Source organism: Bacillus rossius, chromosome 17, assembly GCF_032445375.1.
Source record: "Bacillus rossius redtenbacheri isolate Brsri chromosome 17, Brsri_v3, whole genome shotgun sequence".
In the NCBI taxonomy this organism is placed as follows: domain Eukaryota; kingdom Metazoa; phylum Arthropoda; class Insecta; order Phasmatodea; family Bacillidae; genus Bacillus; species Bacillus rossius.
The window spans coordinates 13,588,427-13,606,595 of NC_086344.1; the positions used below are offsets into that span (position 1 = coordinate 13,588,427).

Below are 18,169 nucleotides of genomic sequence, written 5' to 3' on the forward strand. Positions count from 1 at the left end.
AGCTCGGTAAACAAAAGTACATGTCGGTTTATTTTTATCCATTCGTTTGTTAATCCCGTCACACTCTTAAGGATATGGGAACAAGCTCGGTAAACAAAAGTATATGTCGTTTATTTTATCCATTTGTTTGTCAATCCCGTCACAACACACTCAAGGATACGGGAACAAGCTGGGTGCTATCCGAGCTGCAGCGTTGCCGGGAACAAGCGGCCGGCTGGACCACTAGTTGTCGGGGCCGCGGCGTCCCAGGATCTTCTCCCGCTGGGCCATGAGCTCCTCCATGCTGATCTGCACCTGGCAGCGGTTAGCGTAGCGGTGGCACTTGATGGACTGGCAGCAGTCGCTGTCCGACACGCACTGCAACCAACCACGTCGGCTTCCAGGAACGCATTGCACCATGTCTCGAGAAAGTCATGAAAAATCAAAAATGCTGAAGGAGCGTAATTTTTTTTTTAACAGACAGCTTTTTTTATATATTTATTTTTAGTTTGTTATTTCTTTATTTGTTGGTCATATGCGTACCAACAGTTTTAAAAGTTAAAGGGTTAGGCACAGCATAAAAAAATAAAAAACACAAGCTAAATCGGTATAAGGACACAAGCACAAATGACACAACATACACAAATTTAAAAGAATCTAAATTATTCTAGCAGCAACAACGTTTCGACAAAACAGCAAACGAGTGATCCACTAGGAAAACAAAAGTGAGAATAACAACTATAAAATAAATTTGACAAATATTAATGTGTAAATAAATAATATAATACATAATATTAAAGACTATAACACGATAAAAAACAATAAGCGGACTTGTGGAGATTGAAAGAAAATTCTAATATTAGTGTTTAACAAGTTGCAATGTTCATGTTATTGAAGTTTGAAATCAATCTATAAATAAGATTGTTGTTCATTGTTCTTGTGGAGGACAAGAGAAGACAACAGGCGACTGTTAAATTAAGATTTCTGTTATAATTTTTGGTTTAATTTAGTTTTACTTTTAAAATGATTTCTGTAAAGTTCGCTGTTAATCAGTAATGTTTTTTAACATATTTTTTTTTAGGTTTTCGTAAATTTTAGTAAATATAAATTTAGTTAAATGTTGCATGAATTTCAAGTAGGGGAAGATAAGTTTGTTTTGTTTTAAATTGGTGTTACGTCAGGCTGGTTTGAGCGAGTAACGGCGCAGTGCTGATAGGCGCGAGTCGTCACGAGAAAGCAAGGCGGTAAGAAGCAACAAAACTTTCATTTCCAGCAACCTTTCGCTGAATTACATTTTCTTTATTGATGCCTCACCATTTTACAGTCGCATGTGGAGATTCTTTCCGAAAATGATCTAGCTTTTTAATAAATTGGACGTTAGTGTGAATTGTAGAACATTTTCATATCGCGTTTGATCATGTTTTATTTTCTTTATGTATGCAGGTTTAAAAAAAAAACCTTTATAAAAAAACTTAATTTTTACATTTTATTGGTTCACTTGGTATTTAAAGACAGTCTGTAGTATTAGAGAACGACTTTGTTATGAATACAATTTGTTTTGTAGATGCTGTAAGAAATTTCCTACAAAATGTAACCACTCTAATGGCATATTCCCAGTGTGTACAGATAATGTTAACAGCAGCTTCGATATTTTTTTGGTATTGACAACAGCATGATAGCTAAATAAATATGCTTCAAAATATAGCAGAGCCATTGAAAATTCTATTTGAAAATGAAGCGTGCAAGGTCAGTAACAGCAACACCAGGAACCCTGATGAGGCGGAGTCCTGTGCAGGCAAATATGGTTTCATCCCCAAGAAGTGTTACACGTGTAATCTACCTGAAGTCATCCATGCAAAAATGCTTAACTGAGACTCCATTAACTGCACGACTACAAAAGTCTGTGTTCGAGCAGTCCGATCACACGCGTCCCACCTGGACGAAACACATTTTTTCGGAAGTAATAACATGTTTGGAACGTTGCCGTGAAACTGTGGGTTTCCTCAGGGTACTCCCTCATTCCGTCATCGCTCCAGTCCGTTCCGTTCCGAGTGGTTCCGAGACCCCATTGAGCCCCAGCGGGCAACTGCAGCTTTGCCAACTGTGTTGACATTTCTGTACCTGTGCGGATAATTCGTTTCTCCGAAATGCACGTACAGAAATTCTTTGGCTGTACATTCTTTACACCAAAATTACTCTGTCTCTGTAGGGTAAGCAGTCTGTCCGCACGTTGCAGTTAAAGGAATTTTTTTATATTTTCTATTCTTTTCAGTAGTTGAGTGAGTTGGTGCAGTGGTGAAGGGCTAAACTCACTTTCCAGAGAGCGTGGGTTCGAATCCCGTATGACTATCCTATATATTAAGGCCGAGATCCATAGTTTTGCAAGCACGACGGAAATTATTTATCCCACGAATAGCACTGTCGGTAAAAAAATTGTAAATTACAGCATTATAAGATCAAGCTTTGATTTTTGCAATTGTGGTAGAAAAAATTTTATCAAAAAATTATTTGTTACTAAATTGTAATTAAGAAATTTAAATAATTTTAGTTTAAAACTTGTCATGTAACGGACGCGTGTAGCTCGTGAAATGGACGAATGATGTGTTAGTTCAGCTTTACGCCACTAGACGTCAGGCACGATGAGTTTAGAGTTTGCCCGCTAGATGTCCCAACTATCGCAGAGGATTTCTGTAGGGAATAAAATTTATTTTAAACTTTCGACTTCAAAACTTGTTTCGGTGACAGTAAGTCGTTGTGTTTTGAAAATAGAAATAAGCCAATTGAAAACTCTTACATTTCTTTCGAACTATATTGAGCAATGAAACATCTATATCCTAATATTGCACAGATATGATTTAACGAAACTCTGTAGAACTTTAATTGTAAACTTTTATTGAGACAAGATTTATTGTTTTTATGATTATAGTCATATTGCGTGGATCAAACGTGACCTATTAAATGTCTTTTCTTTATTTTACTTTTTACAACAACACGCGTCCTCTTTCGCCCCATGGTCCGCTCTGTAGGTATCAGGTCACGCAATATTTTGAATGTTATTGTAATTTTGGCAATTTAAAATTTGTGATTTATGTGTAGTAAAGTATTTTTTAATTTTTATAATTTTTTTTTTTTAGTTGGTTGGTTTTCTAATGGTATATACGTTCCTTTATTTCCTATAATAAAGTCATATTTTACTACTGGAATCTTTCCATAATATATTCAAATTGCAATAACTATTTCTCTGCATGAGAAAGGCAATAAATCAAATATATAAAATTAACGTCTGATAGCAGTTATGTCTTGTTTTGCAATAATATTTGAACAATGTGTTGAAATTATATGTATGAAAATTACAAAATACTATCAAATTTACAACAGCTAGAAGCACTGAAACAGCTTTTGCTGATTTTTGTTATAAAAGATACCGATACAAGGCAATTGATGATGAATCGATAGGAATTTTTTGTAACGCATCTAACACGATTTGACACGATTAATCAAAATATAATGTTGAATAAAAAACATTATTTTAACTGGGAATAGTTTAAAAACACACAAATTATTTCAGTTTTATCTTAATGACATGAAGCATATAGTACCCATTTGCTCAGCCTGAATGATTAGGTCCACATTGTCAATTCTGATATCCAAACAACAAATATCGGGGTTGCCCAAGAAAGCATTGTCCAAACCTATTATTGAATACGTGAATGTTGCGGAAGAATCAGTAAAAATGTGTATCTCATTAAAAAAAAAAAAAAAAAAAAAAAAAAAAAAAAAAAAAAAATCCTCAAATGTACGAATGTTTGTTTCAGAGAAACGTTTTAGATACTATTTAGAAGATTTTCGATAAATTGTATCATATTTGGTAGTGAATGGTAGTTAAGAAATGTTCTATTCTTTAGCCACTGTTTTTTTTTTACAATCCCTTACAGTATTGGTTGGTTGTATAAAGTATTATTTCAGACTAAAGTTGTAGAGACTATTTATTAAGTTTGCAGAAAATAAGAATGTATTTTATATTTTATGTGGCAAGAATGTTATAATTTTTGTTTGTTTTTCAATTCTAATTGTTTGAACTCCCTGCAACAATGTTTAGACTTATCAAAAATAGTTTTATAAACATTTTCTAGAACACATCTAAAGTTTACAAACAATTTGAACTGATTTGATGGCGTGCCTGCTAAGGAAGTTAAGAAATTATTTTGTCCTCTGAGCCATTTTTATTTAACCTTGCAGTTATTTTGACAAAAGGTTTTTGGTATAAATTAAACGAGATATATAATAACTCTTCATACGGATGCGCGGGTTATAGCAATTGTCCTATTAAAAAAAATAAACCTTCCCCATTTCTGCCCCATTGGTCAGATATTTTCCATTAACAAACTCGACCAAGATTTCTCATTGTTTTTTTTCTTCATTAATTTGGAAATGTTTCGTGCAAAATTACGTAGTTATCGTGTTCATAAAATTTTATGTATGTTATATATATGCATACTTATATAATGTTTTGAGATGATGATTTTGGGGACACTAAACTATGTAACGAAAAACTTTGTAGAAATTTTCCGGAAGTCACACAGTGGTAACTGCTACAATAGGAAGTCTTTCTCCGAAATCTACCCAACTCTATAAAAAAAAGATCACTTTTATTTCAATGATTTAAAGGCTAGCAAATTCATGCCAATACATTTGCATACGAACAGCATTTTTTATAATCACTCTATTAGTTGCGGCATTAATTTTTAGAGTTATAAACAAATCCAAGTTAAACAAAAAAAAATGAACAGTAAGTATTTAAATGAATAAACCACTTCAGTCACTACCGAAAACTATTTAAATCGTTAAGATTCATCCTGTTCCTTATATTTTTATCTTTGTATCCATTTTATATATCAAAACAACATGGAAAAAAAACTTCATTATCGATCCAGAAACAACCAAAAAATACACTTGCAGAGAACCACAAAAAATACTGCCTTAGCAAGTGTTTCCGCAGTGGATTTAAACTTATAATAGCTTTCGTGTTTCATAAAATCAATTTTAAACTCTATTAAATTAAATTAATTCTTCTAGATAAATTGAAGTTTGTAAGGCCGTGTCCGTATTCGCCTGAAGTATATAATACTATACGTACTTGTCCCTGGAAGTGAAATCACAAGGGCTGCATAACTGAAAGTTAAGTAAATTCAAGTACGCAAGTAAATAAATCTGTGTACTTCTCACGTACTTCCAGTTGAAAAAACGTCACCATTTTGAAAAACGATTTTAGGTTATATTTGATTTTAAACATTTAAGAACTCTTAAAAAACATTAATAATTTTTATTATAAATTTGATGAAAACATTATTTATACACGTTTACAAATAAGTTTAAACAATTACATGCACATGCACAGCCTACCGTTGGTAACTACAAAACATAGGTAAAATAATAAATTAAATTGCCATAAATTCGCGGGACAGTAATTAAGTGTTATATGACTATTTTCGGCTAAAAACATTTTTCTCAATAAAAATTGTGTGCAAAAATAAAATGTAAACATCCTTTTTGGCTAGATATTACCATGTGAAGAGGCCAAACATTGAACCTGTCCAGATTCGTCAAGGGCAAGTGAAGTACGCAAGGTTGCAAGCTCATAACTACATAACTTGAGTTCGGATCGGCCTAAATAAACATGTTAGTAGTAGTATTATAGTTTGGTTGCTCCGAGCCCAGGCTTCAGGCTGAGGATTGAGGATGGGGTCAATGACCTATTGATCTGGCGTTACGGTGGCAATATTTGGTGTCAAAATTCCCCAAAAAAAATTCATATTTGAAGGGAAAAATTCCCGTTTTGAGGGAAAATTTCTCGTTTTAGTTATCAAAACTGTCAACGGCTTTAAAATTCCTAAAAGTGGCTTAAATTCTTAGCGTCAAGCCGTTCTAAGCCGTCGAGGTCATGACCTTGACAATTAGGATAACATCACCACAATTTTGAATAATCTCGTAACTGTTGCAATTATCGTGTGTATAAAAATTAAACTAACTGGCTGTAGCGCACTCTAGCAAACGTAAACAAGATGACGACTGTGATGTCGTAATCCAAGATGGTGGGCGTGACGTCATACTAGCGGGCTATATATATATATATGTATATATATATATATACATATATATACATATATACACATATATATACACTTTAGCATTAGTGGTGGGAAGTCATTCTGATGGCGGCTTACATGGAGGAAGGATGGGTCGCCATTTTTTTTATTTTTTGCACTCACCGGGTTAGAACCGAGGACTCCGAACTTCATTTTGTAAGTGCGTTTTTAAATAATACTTTATTAAATATTGATTAAATTTTTTATAAATTTTGAATCTTTTCTTATTAAAATCTGAAAATAAATACGGATTCTCAAGATGGTGGTAGTGATCTCATAATCCAAGATGGCGAAGTGATATTATTTAAATTTTTATGTTTTATAAATCTTAATAACGTTAATGCATTTTTTGGACAATAATTACTGTTTTTCAAGATGGCGGCCGTAACAAAAATTGCAAAGATCTATAATTCAAAACGGCGGGCGTAAAGAAAAGTGAAATGATGGCGTTATACACATCCATTATGGCGGGCATAACGAAACATGCAACAGTTCTGGAATCCAAGATGGTGGCCGTAACGATATGTGCAACGGTGTGTTTAAATATTTTTTATTTAAATTTTGTTAATTAAATTATTTAATAAATTTTAAATTTTTTGCCGATTTTATAGCATAAAAATTACGTATTTTCAAAATAGTAGGCGTACTGATAATTGCAACAGTTACGACATAATTCACAATGGCGGTGATGGTATCCTAATTGACAAGGTCATGACTTCGGCAGTTTAGAGCGGCTTGACGCTAAGGAATTTAAGCCGCTTTTAGGAATTTACAAGACGTTGACATTTTTGATGACTAAAACGGGAAATTTTTCCTCAAACGGGAATTTTTCCCTCGAATTAGGAATTTTTTTAAAAGGAATTTTGAGTCATTTTTGAGGAATTTTGACACTAAAAATGGCCGCCGTGACGTCAGAGAAATCGGTCTCATACGTTTATGCCCTTATATATTCTTGATTAAAAAGTGACAATGTATAATGACAGGGCCCATAGCATAATTATGTATACCAGTTGCGGAAAATGTAATGTAATGATACTTGTATATATAAGAAAAAATATAATTTTTCTCATTAATTTGCAATGGATGTGTAATTATTTTACTACAAAATTTGTCTAATACATTGCTATTTAATAAATAATTTGTCCTCTAGTTGTTTTATTTTCATTTGTTCAAAGACATTTAATTATATACTAAGCTTACTAATTTTTACTTTTTCTCAATTTTTCTTTATTATGCAATTTTAAAATGTAAATTTGGTATGCAGCAATTACAATTTCTAAAACGTGAGTATAAATTACTATAAAACTACGTCCATGACTTATATTTATTGTACTAGTATTCCTCGCTCCTAATCACTTAGACTCTGGTTGATTTCCGTGTATTACATCAGTGGTCGTAATTTATGCACGCCTTTTTTCTACTTACCTGATCCAGGTCCAGATCTGAAGCAGTGTTTTGCATGTGGTAACGTGTCAATTGTTTTTTTTTTTTAACGGTTTGGGAAGGGGAGAATTACTACTCTTCGCGTATCACTTTATCTAGCCACCTCTGAAATATTATTTTGTTACCTACGACGAATAGCCTACTCCCTACATATGTTCATTCAGACACTTCTGACTGGGTAGCGAAGGCGGTTTGTGGTAAAGGTATGTGACCCTTTCAGAGTTAAATTTTAATTATAGAAATATTAATTATTAATTACAACATATGTTATTTCATGCCTGTCCGACCTGCAGTACATAAATACCTACAAGGAGAACCACCGGTGATGGTTGACGTCACCCGTAGGGATAGCATGAAGGTGCTCTCAATTTCGTCAGACGCGACCGCCAATATTTATGTTGCAATTATAAATTACTACACGATACCATATTTTGTAAATTTTAATTACGTATTTTTAAAAGAAATTTTTTTGACGAATGACAGGGTCATTGAGCAACTAATGACATAGATTTCAAACATCATACATGATAAATAAAAATGAAGGGGTCATCGAAAGCCACAAGCTGCAGGTAGGCTAAAAGCAAACCAAAAAATGCTTCAGCTCTATCCTCGTCTATACATACTTACATGCATAATACATTCAAACAACTAAAATTAGTGCAATAAGCGGCAATATTTTGTGGACATATATTCAACTACAAATATAAATTGATTGTATAAAAAGGTCATTTTTATATCGTCGTACAGAAAACTATAAATTTTAATCATATACCCAAAAATATCACTTTACAACAGAAAGTCGCGTAATTAGATGTTCAATCATATATCTGTGGCAAAATGTGTAAAGGAAGAAAACCCATAAAAGCTCAAACCCTTTTTCGTACAGTATATAACAATACTTTTTTTTACGGGAAGGAAAACTGCATTACTGGCCAACCTCACTGATTGTAGTGGTCAGCTGTGTGCATAACTTGCAGAAGAGACCAAATCTGAGAGTTTCGCCACCAACCCACCGCGGTAAAATGTACAATATGTTTATCGTATAAGTGAAGTGTTCTTTATATTTGTTTGCATATGTATGCACAAAATTAATATTTATTATAATTCTGATGGGTTGCATAAGGTTGCATACGGTTACCTACGGGTTTATAACTGAAATGTCAAATGTACTGAAAATAGTAATATTTATTCTCTTACGCGCTGAGGGTCGAGCGGTCGAAGAAGTCTGGGGAGAATTGACAGAGGAAACCGAGCGGAAATCTTACTTCTCTCCGAGGCAGGCAGTTGGCTGGCTTCCCCCACCCCCCTCAGCTCGTTGAAGAACATGACACCCCCGCTGGGCGATAAGGAATTCTAAGAAAAGCGCGCTCTTTCCTCCTACTCCTCCACCCCCACCCCCCCTCCACCAACCATAGCTCATCCGTACAGCTAGTGCTCTCTATCGAGGATTTTGGAACTACGTGTGTTGTGTTCTTTCTTTGCGCGCTCGGGAGAAACTCAGGATCTTAGCCTTAAGTGTGTGAAACTTCCTTTTTAGAAGGTTGTAGTTAACTGGTTTATACTGGACACTGGAACAAGTGTCAAATGCAGAAAGAAAGCTACTATATAAAATGGCAGACTGATGAGAGGTAAGAAAATGAGATTAAATAAAACGTGAAATATAAAATGATAAACAAATAATGCTAAAACAACCTTCGAGGGTGTATTATATTTTTTTAAATTGGCTAAATTTTAAATAAATATAATAAAATTTAGTGTACCTATTATCTTGGTATTTAATTTTTAAAAGTATTGCATTCAATCGTTTTTAGCACACATGGGTTACATTGATAATTATACTGGATAAAGTTTATAGCCACAAAATAAAATAAAAATTTCAAGTATACAATTGTGCCATTTGGAAACATAATTCTATTTTCTTGTTCTGAATTTTTTTTCCCCTTGCTTTTTAACTGATTTACAGATTTTATGTAACCTTAAATACTTTTTTGCATTGTGTCGTATTTCTTAGCTTATTCCTTCAAAAAAAATCACGCTTCTTGCAACTGCTCCTATATTCTGTATCAGGAACATTCCACTGACGCTAACTGCACATGCCCCCTCTGGTAGCACAGGCCACTATGCCTCGTCGATGCCCCACCAAGGCGTGTGCGACGAACACGCTCGTGCGTGCAGTGCAGTGTAGTGCAGTGTCTCGAACTTCGCGTGCCGCCGACGTGTCGATAAATAGCCGTCTGTGCGATTATTGATTTCCAACATCTGTACCACTCCGCCGGGTATGGTTGGATCTTTATTCCTGTATGTAATTTTCAATTTAAGTAACGTAATTAATATTTTAATAAGTTTTAATAACAATTTAGTAAAGACAATTTTGTTCACTGTCCGATACATTAACTCTCGGCCTGATGCGTTTCCCGCGCTGTAAGCACTTCGCGCGCCTCCCGGACAGAGTTGCCAAATGTATTCGAATTCGAGTACACATATCCAAATTACTACACCCGTGAAGATCCGTTCAGGTACGCAGATGTACCAGACTTGGAAATATAAATAAAAATATTAATACTCAAAAAATACTAAACAATATTCACTTGGAATGGAAAACCAATTAAGGTAGTAAACAGTATTTAACCTGGACGTAACATACTGACATTAAACATCCCTCTGATGCTGCCAACAGACTATAAATCTTAAATCCTGGTAAATATTTATATTTTATAGATATATTATATTGACGATCATGACAGTTAAGCACTTAGTAAAATCATTTAATTCAATTTTTATAGCTCTGATATTTATTAAATTATTTTCAGTTGTTAAAAAAATGTTCCAACATAGGTTAATAACATTTACTGGAATCAGTTAAACATATAAATATGCTTAAAAAACATTTTAAAGATAGTAAAGGTTGCCGGCAATAGGTTTCTTGCTAACATTTTGGAGGTTATTTCGTTCGTTCGTTCGTTCGTCCGTCTGTCGAAAGTTAAAGTTTGGTTAAGATTGGACGGACAGACGGATGGAATTTTCCGGGCCGTCTGATTGGCTGCAGGTCAAGTGATTGACGAACGAATGATTGTGAATCCAGCCTAAGTTATTTCAATCTGTTCGTATCTGCTCGGTGGCCAGCCTCCCTCGACTCGGCCAGACAACAACGCCAGTCGCTTGATTAATCACAGAGCGTGCCTTCGGGCCTCGTTTCGCATTTTACGTAATTCTTGTGTTTCAACGCGAGCCACACATGTGTAGACCCGCCATCATCTAATGTGGACTAGCTGTCAGGGTTTTTCTCTCTTGTTTCGCCCGCCCGGGACCGACTGCAGTCTTCATTTGTAATTTAACTGTTCAACGCCTCGTTAACTAGGGTTTCGGGTTTTTTTTTTTGGACTCATTCTCTCCATGCTACTACAATTATTTTGTCGTGTATTGTTTGTCACGTATGCTATTTTATCCTTTTGTATTTTATTCGTGTCATGAACTGCAGGAAGAGACAATGACCGTCTGGTATTGCAGAAATTGTGTGTAAATGGTTTCTGTATGTATATATTGTTGTGTTTATTGGCTTCACCGCCATATGTAATCTATTTCATTAATAAAATAATTTTTGAAAACAGAAACCAAACGTTAACTGGAGACTTTTGCACGGCAGCGTCTCCGTAAGGCACGTGTCACGGGGCTCTCTGCCCAGCTCAACATGGGGATGCTCGTCTTCTGATCGCACCACTTCCGACGCCTGCATACTCAAGTGCTGCACGTGTTTCAGTTTCAGAACTCTTTCAACGTATCTGCATGCACCACGCCTGCTCGGGTGACGCCCGCCATGCCTTATAAGTGTTCAGGACGAGTCCGCGACTCCCAGAGCGAACCAGGCCAGGCCGATGACAGCACTATTTGCTGGATGGGCGTCTTAACATCTGTGAGTTTGATTTCGTAAAGTAAGGTCCCACCACCGACGCGCCACTATCAGTGGCCGATGCCAACCACTGATATCCCTCGCGCTCTACATCAAAACCACCCAGGGAGACAGTGGGACCAGCATCACTACAACAATGGCCTCGCTTCACAATCCTTCACATCACTCCTCGGTCATCCTTTACTTGCCATTGCTCTCACGAAAAAAAACACGCCTGACACTTTATCTGAAAAGGTGAAAGCCTTTGAACTGAAGCTATAAATATCTTGAGATACAAGTATTGCCTCCACTATGTGTTTACACTTGACACCGAGAAGCATATACACTTAAAGAGTAAAAAGGTCTCGACGCTTATCGCAGGAGTTCAAAGTTTACTCTCGGAAGCTAGTTCTCAGGTCGTTCAGCGTTTAATTACATTCGAGACTCGAAAGTAGTGCATTATAACCGCGATACTCATATATTAATGCGATGTTTAATGGGGGCTGTATTCAGGAGGATGGAGGCTGGGTTCAGGAGGATGGAGGCTGGGTTCAGGAGGATGGAGGCTGGGTTCAGGAGGATGGAGGCTGGGTTCAGGAGGATTGAGGCTGGGTTCAGGAGGATGGAGGCTGGGTTCAGGAGGATGGAGGCTGGGTTCAGGAGGATGGAGGCTGGGTTCAGGAGGATTGAGGCTGGGTTCAGGAGGATGGAGGCTGGGTTCAGGAGGATGGAGGCTGGGTTCAGGAGGATGGAGGCTGGGTTCAGGAGGATGGAGGCTGGGTTCAGGAGGATTGAGGCTGGGTTCAGGAGGATGGAGGCTGGGTTCAGGAGGATTGAGGCTGGGTTCAGGAGGATGGAGGCTGGGTTCAGGAGGATGGAGGCTGGGTTCAGGAGGATGGAGGCTGGGTTCAGGAGGATTGAGGCTGGGTTCAGGAGGATGGAGGCTGGGTTCAGGAGGATGGAGGCTGGGTTCAGGAGGATGGAGGCTGGGTTCAGGAGGATGGAGGCTGGGTTCAGGAGGATGGAGGCTGGGTTCAGGAGGATGGAGGCTGGGTTCAGGAGGATGGAGGCTGGGTTCAGGAGGATGGAGGCTGGGTTCAGGAGGATGGAGGCTGGGTTCAGGAGGATTGAGGCTGGGTTCAGGAGGATGGAGGCTGGGTTCAGGAGGATGGAGGCTGGGTTCAGGAGGATGGAGGCTGGGTTCAGGAGGATTGAGGCTGGGTTCAGGAGGATGGAGGCTGGGTTCAGGAGGATGGAGGCTGGGTTCAGGAGGATGGAGGCTGGGTTCAGGAGGATGGAGGCTGGGTTCAGGAGGATGGAGGCTGGGTTCAGGAGGATGGAGGCTGGGTTCAGGAGGATTGAGGCTGGGTTCAGGAGGATGGAGGCTGGGTTCAGGAGGATGGAGGCTGGGTTCAGGAGGATGGAGGCTGGGTTCAGGAGGATGGAGGCTGGGTTCAGGAGGATGGAGGCTGGGTTCAGGAGGATGGAGGCTGGGTTCAGGAGGATGGAGGCTGGGTTCAGGAGGATGGAGGCTGGGTTCAGGAGGATGGAGGCTGGGTTCAGGAGGATGGAGGCTGGAGGCTGGGGACCGGACCAGCCAGGGGACTCACCGTGTCGCCGTGCCGGCCGCACCGGCCGCCCTGGGCCTGGACCTGCGCGGCGCCCCTCGTGGACTGCTGCGTGGAGCGGGCCAGCACCGCCGTCACCAGCAGCAGGCCAGCGAGCACCAGCACCAGAGCCTTCGACATCTTCCAGGGACCTGTTCACACCTGCACAACTGCACAGCTGCACACACCTGCGCACCTGCACCAGTGGCGTAGGTAAGGTGGCTGGCGCACAGGCCAGACTTGAAAATGGCGCCCCCTCTTGGATTAAAACAGAGAAGGGGAGGGGGGGGGTAGCGTTCAGTAACCGCGAAACCGTCGCGGACCCCCCCCCCCCCTGCAACGGCGCCCCTGGCGGGGGCCATCCCTGCCACCCGCCTGCTACGCCACTGCACACACGCACAACTCCACACGTGGACAACTGTACAGCTGCGCATCTGTACACATACATAGCTGCACATCTGCGGACCTGACCCACAGTGACGGGTACAACAATTTTTTTTTTCTGTTAGAGAGGGAGTGTGAATTTGAAATACAAAAAATTATTCTTTTACGATTGGTAATAACGAGAAATTTGAAAAAAAAAAAAAGTGAGGGATTCTTTCAGTACCTACTCGCCAGAGATTTGTAACATCAAACTTCGATAAAGAGCAAATTCACGCACTCTCGTGATAACAATACGCTTATAATACGAAATTTGGACACCTAATTGAACGTAGAATCATTTTCATATCATGCCTAGAGTGATAAATATACGCTAATTGTGTTTTAAACTACTTTAGTTTCTTCGCCTGCAGCTAGAATTCGCTGCCGGAGCAGCGACGTCGACTATCGAATTATTTCATTTGCAGACCGAAATGTTAATCTTTGTTATGAAACGGCTCCGATAAAAGCGAAAAAAATACTTTTAAAAATACTGAACCCCGTCCTTGGACCTGATTTTCGGAAAGGAATTTTACTAAAATACTAACCATCTTGTTGAAATCCATTTAACAGTCAATACTACAAAGTTTCCCTTTGGCTTTGTGAACTTGGGGTCGCACCATCTGCCATAGATAGCAGTTACACATTTCCGTCCCATGTTACTTCCGTCGCATTCACGAAATTACTACCCCCCCCCCCCCCCCCCCCCCCCCGTATTCCGAGAGCTAAGATGTTACACATCAAAAAAATTAAATCTAAACTAATATTAAAAAATACTTTAATTACTATTCAATGTGGCTAACAAGAGGGAATAGACATAAATCTCAGGTAGTCAATTTTTTTTTAATGATGTGGTTATTAAAATTGAAAGCCATGGTAGAGACATATTTTTATTTGTACCGGTTGGACGTACACGTAATTATCAGCACGCGCATAACTTCAGTGCTATCGACAGTGGCGCGATAAAATAATCGATAGTCGCCTGTTTCAAACAGTGAGGTGTAGTATGCCCACGAGTCATGATTTAAAATTCGACTGTTACACGGTTATACCTATGCGACTAACATCAGCGGCAAGCGACACTTTTTTTTCTTCATTTGTATTACATGCAAATACTTTTCCTGTGAATTTAAATGTTCCCTGAAGAAATATATGAGGCAACATTGATTAAATATGCTATAATATTAGCATTTATTACGTCCATGGAACATCGAACGTTTTGATTTCTCGGAAGTGTTAGAAGGCTCTATTTTTTTTCTCGAGAATGTACTAAATATCGACATAAAGATGTATGAGCACATAATGACATAAAAATAAAGGATTTTCCCCTCAGATGTTAACATGTCAAAAACACTTAATTTTTTTTTGCACAAATATAGCATCCTTAAACAGGGGCGCACGCAAAATATGGATACATACCCCCTTCCTCTTTTTCCTAAAACCCGGATAATTCTTATAAAAATAACTATCAAATCTATCACTCCCACGAACTAAAGAAATGAATTTAAAGAAAACAACGAGCAAATTTGTTCAATTTAACTCCCCTCGCCTTCCCAATTAATTTCTGCGTGCGCAGCTACTAGGCAGCCCGTAAATATTTATGGAGCACGAATATTAATTTAATTTTTTTTTCTCTTTTATTACATGCAAATTCATTTCCTATGACTTTGATTATTTTCCCCTTGAAGAAATTAACGACACATCATTGATTCAATACGGCTATGCCATTTGCATTTACTTATCACTCCCATGGGAACAGGGGCGTGGGAACAAGGGCGTAGGAACCGGGGGGGGGGGGACAGGGGGGACGTGTCCCCCTGAACTTTTTGGGTGGAGGGGACTGCCCCCCCCCCCCCCCCCATCTTTCTAGACCGTGATATTATTTTATAACATTATTCTGCTAAACTTTATTTGTAATTTATTCACTCTCAAATTTTAACTTAAGGAAACAATAATAATTTTAACAAAAACTGCTTAAAAAGTGCTATTTTGCACTTTTAAAATCAAAATTTTCCGGTGAAGGACCCCCGGAACCCCGTCTTAGTAAGAGGGGAATGGGTTTACATGACATCAAAATCATTATTTGTCCCCCCCAACTTTATGAACACAGCTACGCCAATGCATGGGAAAATCTCCAAACATTTGCTTTGAGCCTTTATTTTCGACTAATATGTTAAATATTTCGCTATAAAGTTGTATCAGTTCATTTAACATGGAACGGGACAAACACTCCTATGATAGCAAAATAGATGTTTCCCTCTGGTATACAACACCCTTAAATGATTCAGTGATAAAAGAGCCCATGTCCCCATGTATCTCTAGGGTCGTCTCACTGGGCGGTATTGAGAGGCAACCTAACCACCTAAAAACGTTAACTCTTCAAAAGTGAATGTTGGCAACCTCGATTTTTTTTGGTGGTCGTTCGTTGCTGGGAATATTAGGTAATCATATCATGCACAAGTTTATTTATTTTGCAACTATGATACAATGCTTTATCCTTTGTTAAAAAATTAAAAACTGCATGAGCCGCAAAGTATGTGTGTTTAAATCATAACCTCAGTTACTATTGCAAAAAAATACAAACGCGCACATGACTGCTGACATTATTTTTGACACGGAATATTTACGGTATGAAAACAAAACAAAAAAAATTGTGCAAATATATTTCATTTAAAGCATCATTAACGCGTGTTTCGTGTCTAACAATCATAAAAAAAGAAGATTTTCATGATTATTTTATTGCTACTAAAATAATTCAACATAGTCAAAAATTATTTCAAAGCTAAAGCACCGTTAATACAATAATTCCATGCATTCTGAACTACGAATTTTTGTAAGAATTCATTTTTATTTAGAATATTATGTTTGAAAATTTTTGTATAATTTCCTAATATTTAAAAAAATTAACTTTTGATGTTGCACAGTTGCGCCCCCCTGGACTCACCAGCAGACTTGATCACGTAGTAGCAGTTGCTGATACAGCTAGCTGCCTTCCTCCAGCGAGCGTCGAGCGGAACTGAGCTGCGCCCTGCCGGGGCGACGGAACACTCACTCGCTGCTCTCACTGCGCATGCGCCAGGGATCAAGGCCGCGTGGCGCGCGTCATCGGGGGCAGCTGTTCGCCGAGACCCACATGCAACTTCCAGTCTCCCGAGAACCAGCCACCGTCGGCGCTGTTTGTCGGTGCGGAATACACGAGCACGGCAAGCCTTCACTTCACAGACGGGAGAGCCACACCCGAAGTTCCCCGAAGTTCATGCTCGCTTTTTTTTCTTCCCCCGATCTATTTCATTTGTAGGAACCGGTGTGTGCGTTAAATTTTTGCTGTCGATTAGGATAGGTTAGCTACATTCAGTGGCGTAGCCAGGATTTGTGTATGGGGGGTGTTAAGAAGCATGCACCCCCCCCCCCCCTCCCCGTATTAAAGCGGGGTGGTACGGGGGTCCTCCCCCGGGAAATTTGGATTTTAAGGTGTAAAATAGTGCTATTTTAACAGTTTCAGGTACCTACATATATTTAATTATTGTGATGGTAAAAATTTTATTAATTTTATTATAAAATTTGTTTGAGTGATGAATAAGAAATTAATTAAAGATTTGGAGCTAAGGGGTTGGGGGAGGGGGTTTAACCCCTAACCCCCCCCCCCCCCCCTGGTTACGCCCCTGGCTACATTATAAATACTTTAAAACATTGTGGATGGTTGGTTATATTAGGTAAGTGTAGCTACATTGTAAATACTGTAAAATCATTTGATGGTTGCTTAGCGAATAACTTTTTAATATGTAGCTATCCAGCGCTAGGAAACCTTTTACATGATTTCACGGTAGCATCTTTAATGTAGCTATCCTAACCAAATCAACCGTCCGCAATGTTTTAAAGTATTTATAATATAGCAAACCTAACCTAATTGACCATTAGTTATCATGAGTTGTCCAAAATAAAAAAATACCCCGAAGATGCACGATCGGGCGTTTGGCTCTCTCGTCTGTGAAAAGGCTTCCCAAGCCACACACACACACACGGAACTTAAAAAAAAACAACAACAACTGCTCAACAACATATTCGATTGCTGTCCGTTTACGAAAACAAACTTAAGGCCCGTTTACAATACTCAGAACGCGTGGGCGGTCCGAGTCATCCTAATGTGAATGACGTCACATTGTCGCACGTAAAACAGCCTTGTATTCTATTGCGCTGTCCGAATCTACTGATTTCTCAAGTGGGCACAAGAACGCAGTAAATGCAGAGCGCCAAAATTATTGTTATTTTGTTTTGTTTTGTTAATGTACTAGTAGTATAGCTTGGTAGGTTCTGGCACTGGTGCCGACACGAGGATTGAGGATGGGGTCAATGACCGACCGTTATGATGTCACGGCGGCCATGTTGGACTCAAAAATTCCTCAAAATTGACTCAAAATTCCTAGAATTTTCCCTATCTCGGGGTGAAAATTCCTGTTTATAGAAAAAAAAATCCTTTTTATTTACCCCCCAACTAATCTAGAGCCGCCAAAATTCCTCGGAGAAGGGCAATATACCTCATCAGAGGCAATGGCCTTGACCGTGACCATAAACTTGAAATTCTTTAATTTTAACCACAAAATTCCGAGAAAAAAAAATCCCTAAATATGTTTACTTCAAATGTTGCACTTATCGTTACTCCCACTATCTTGGATTCTAGAATTTTACAC

General features: G+C 38.6%; 1 protein-coding gene across 1 annotated transcript; it reads right to left on the reverse strand.

Moving 5' to 3' along the window:
* Positions 1-90: 90 nt before the first annotated feature.
* Positions 91-16,621, reverse strand: LOC134540566 (omega-conotoxin-like protein 1). The gene is made up of 3 exons (XM_063383386.1): positions 16,426-16,621; positions 13,065-13,213; positions 91-357 (listed from the first exon to the last, which is right to left on the reverse strand). Exons 2-3 carry the CDS (start codon positions 13,200-13,202, stop codon positions 223-225), a joined length of 273 nt encoding a protein of 90 aa, XP_063239456.1. The 5' UTR covers positions 13,203-13,213; positions 16,426-16,621; the 3' UTR covers positions 91-222.
* Positions 16,622-18,169: the final 1,548 nt, after the last annotated feature.

Bases quoted from the DNA above. Each gene is read 5' to 3' on its own strand.
- LOC134540566 (XM_063383386.1), bottom strand. From the start codon at position 13,202: ATGTCGAAGGCTCTGGTGCTGGTGCTCGCTGGCCTGCTGCTGGTGACG. The intron at 358-13,064 runs GTGAGTCCCCTG...GGTTGGTTGCAG, and splicing joins GCGGCCGGCACGGCGACACG to TGCGTGTCGGACAGCGACTG.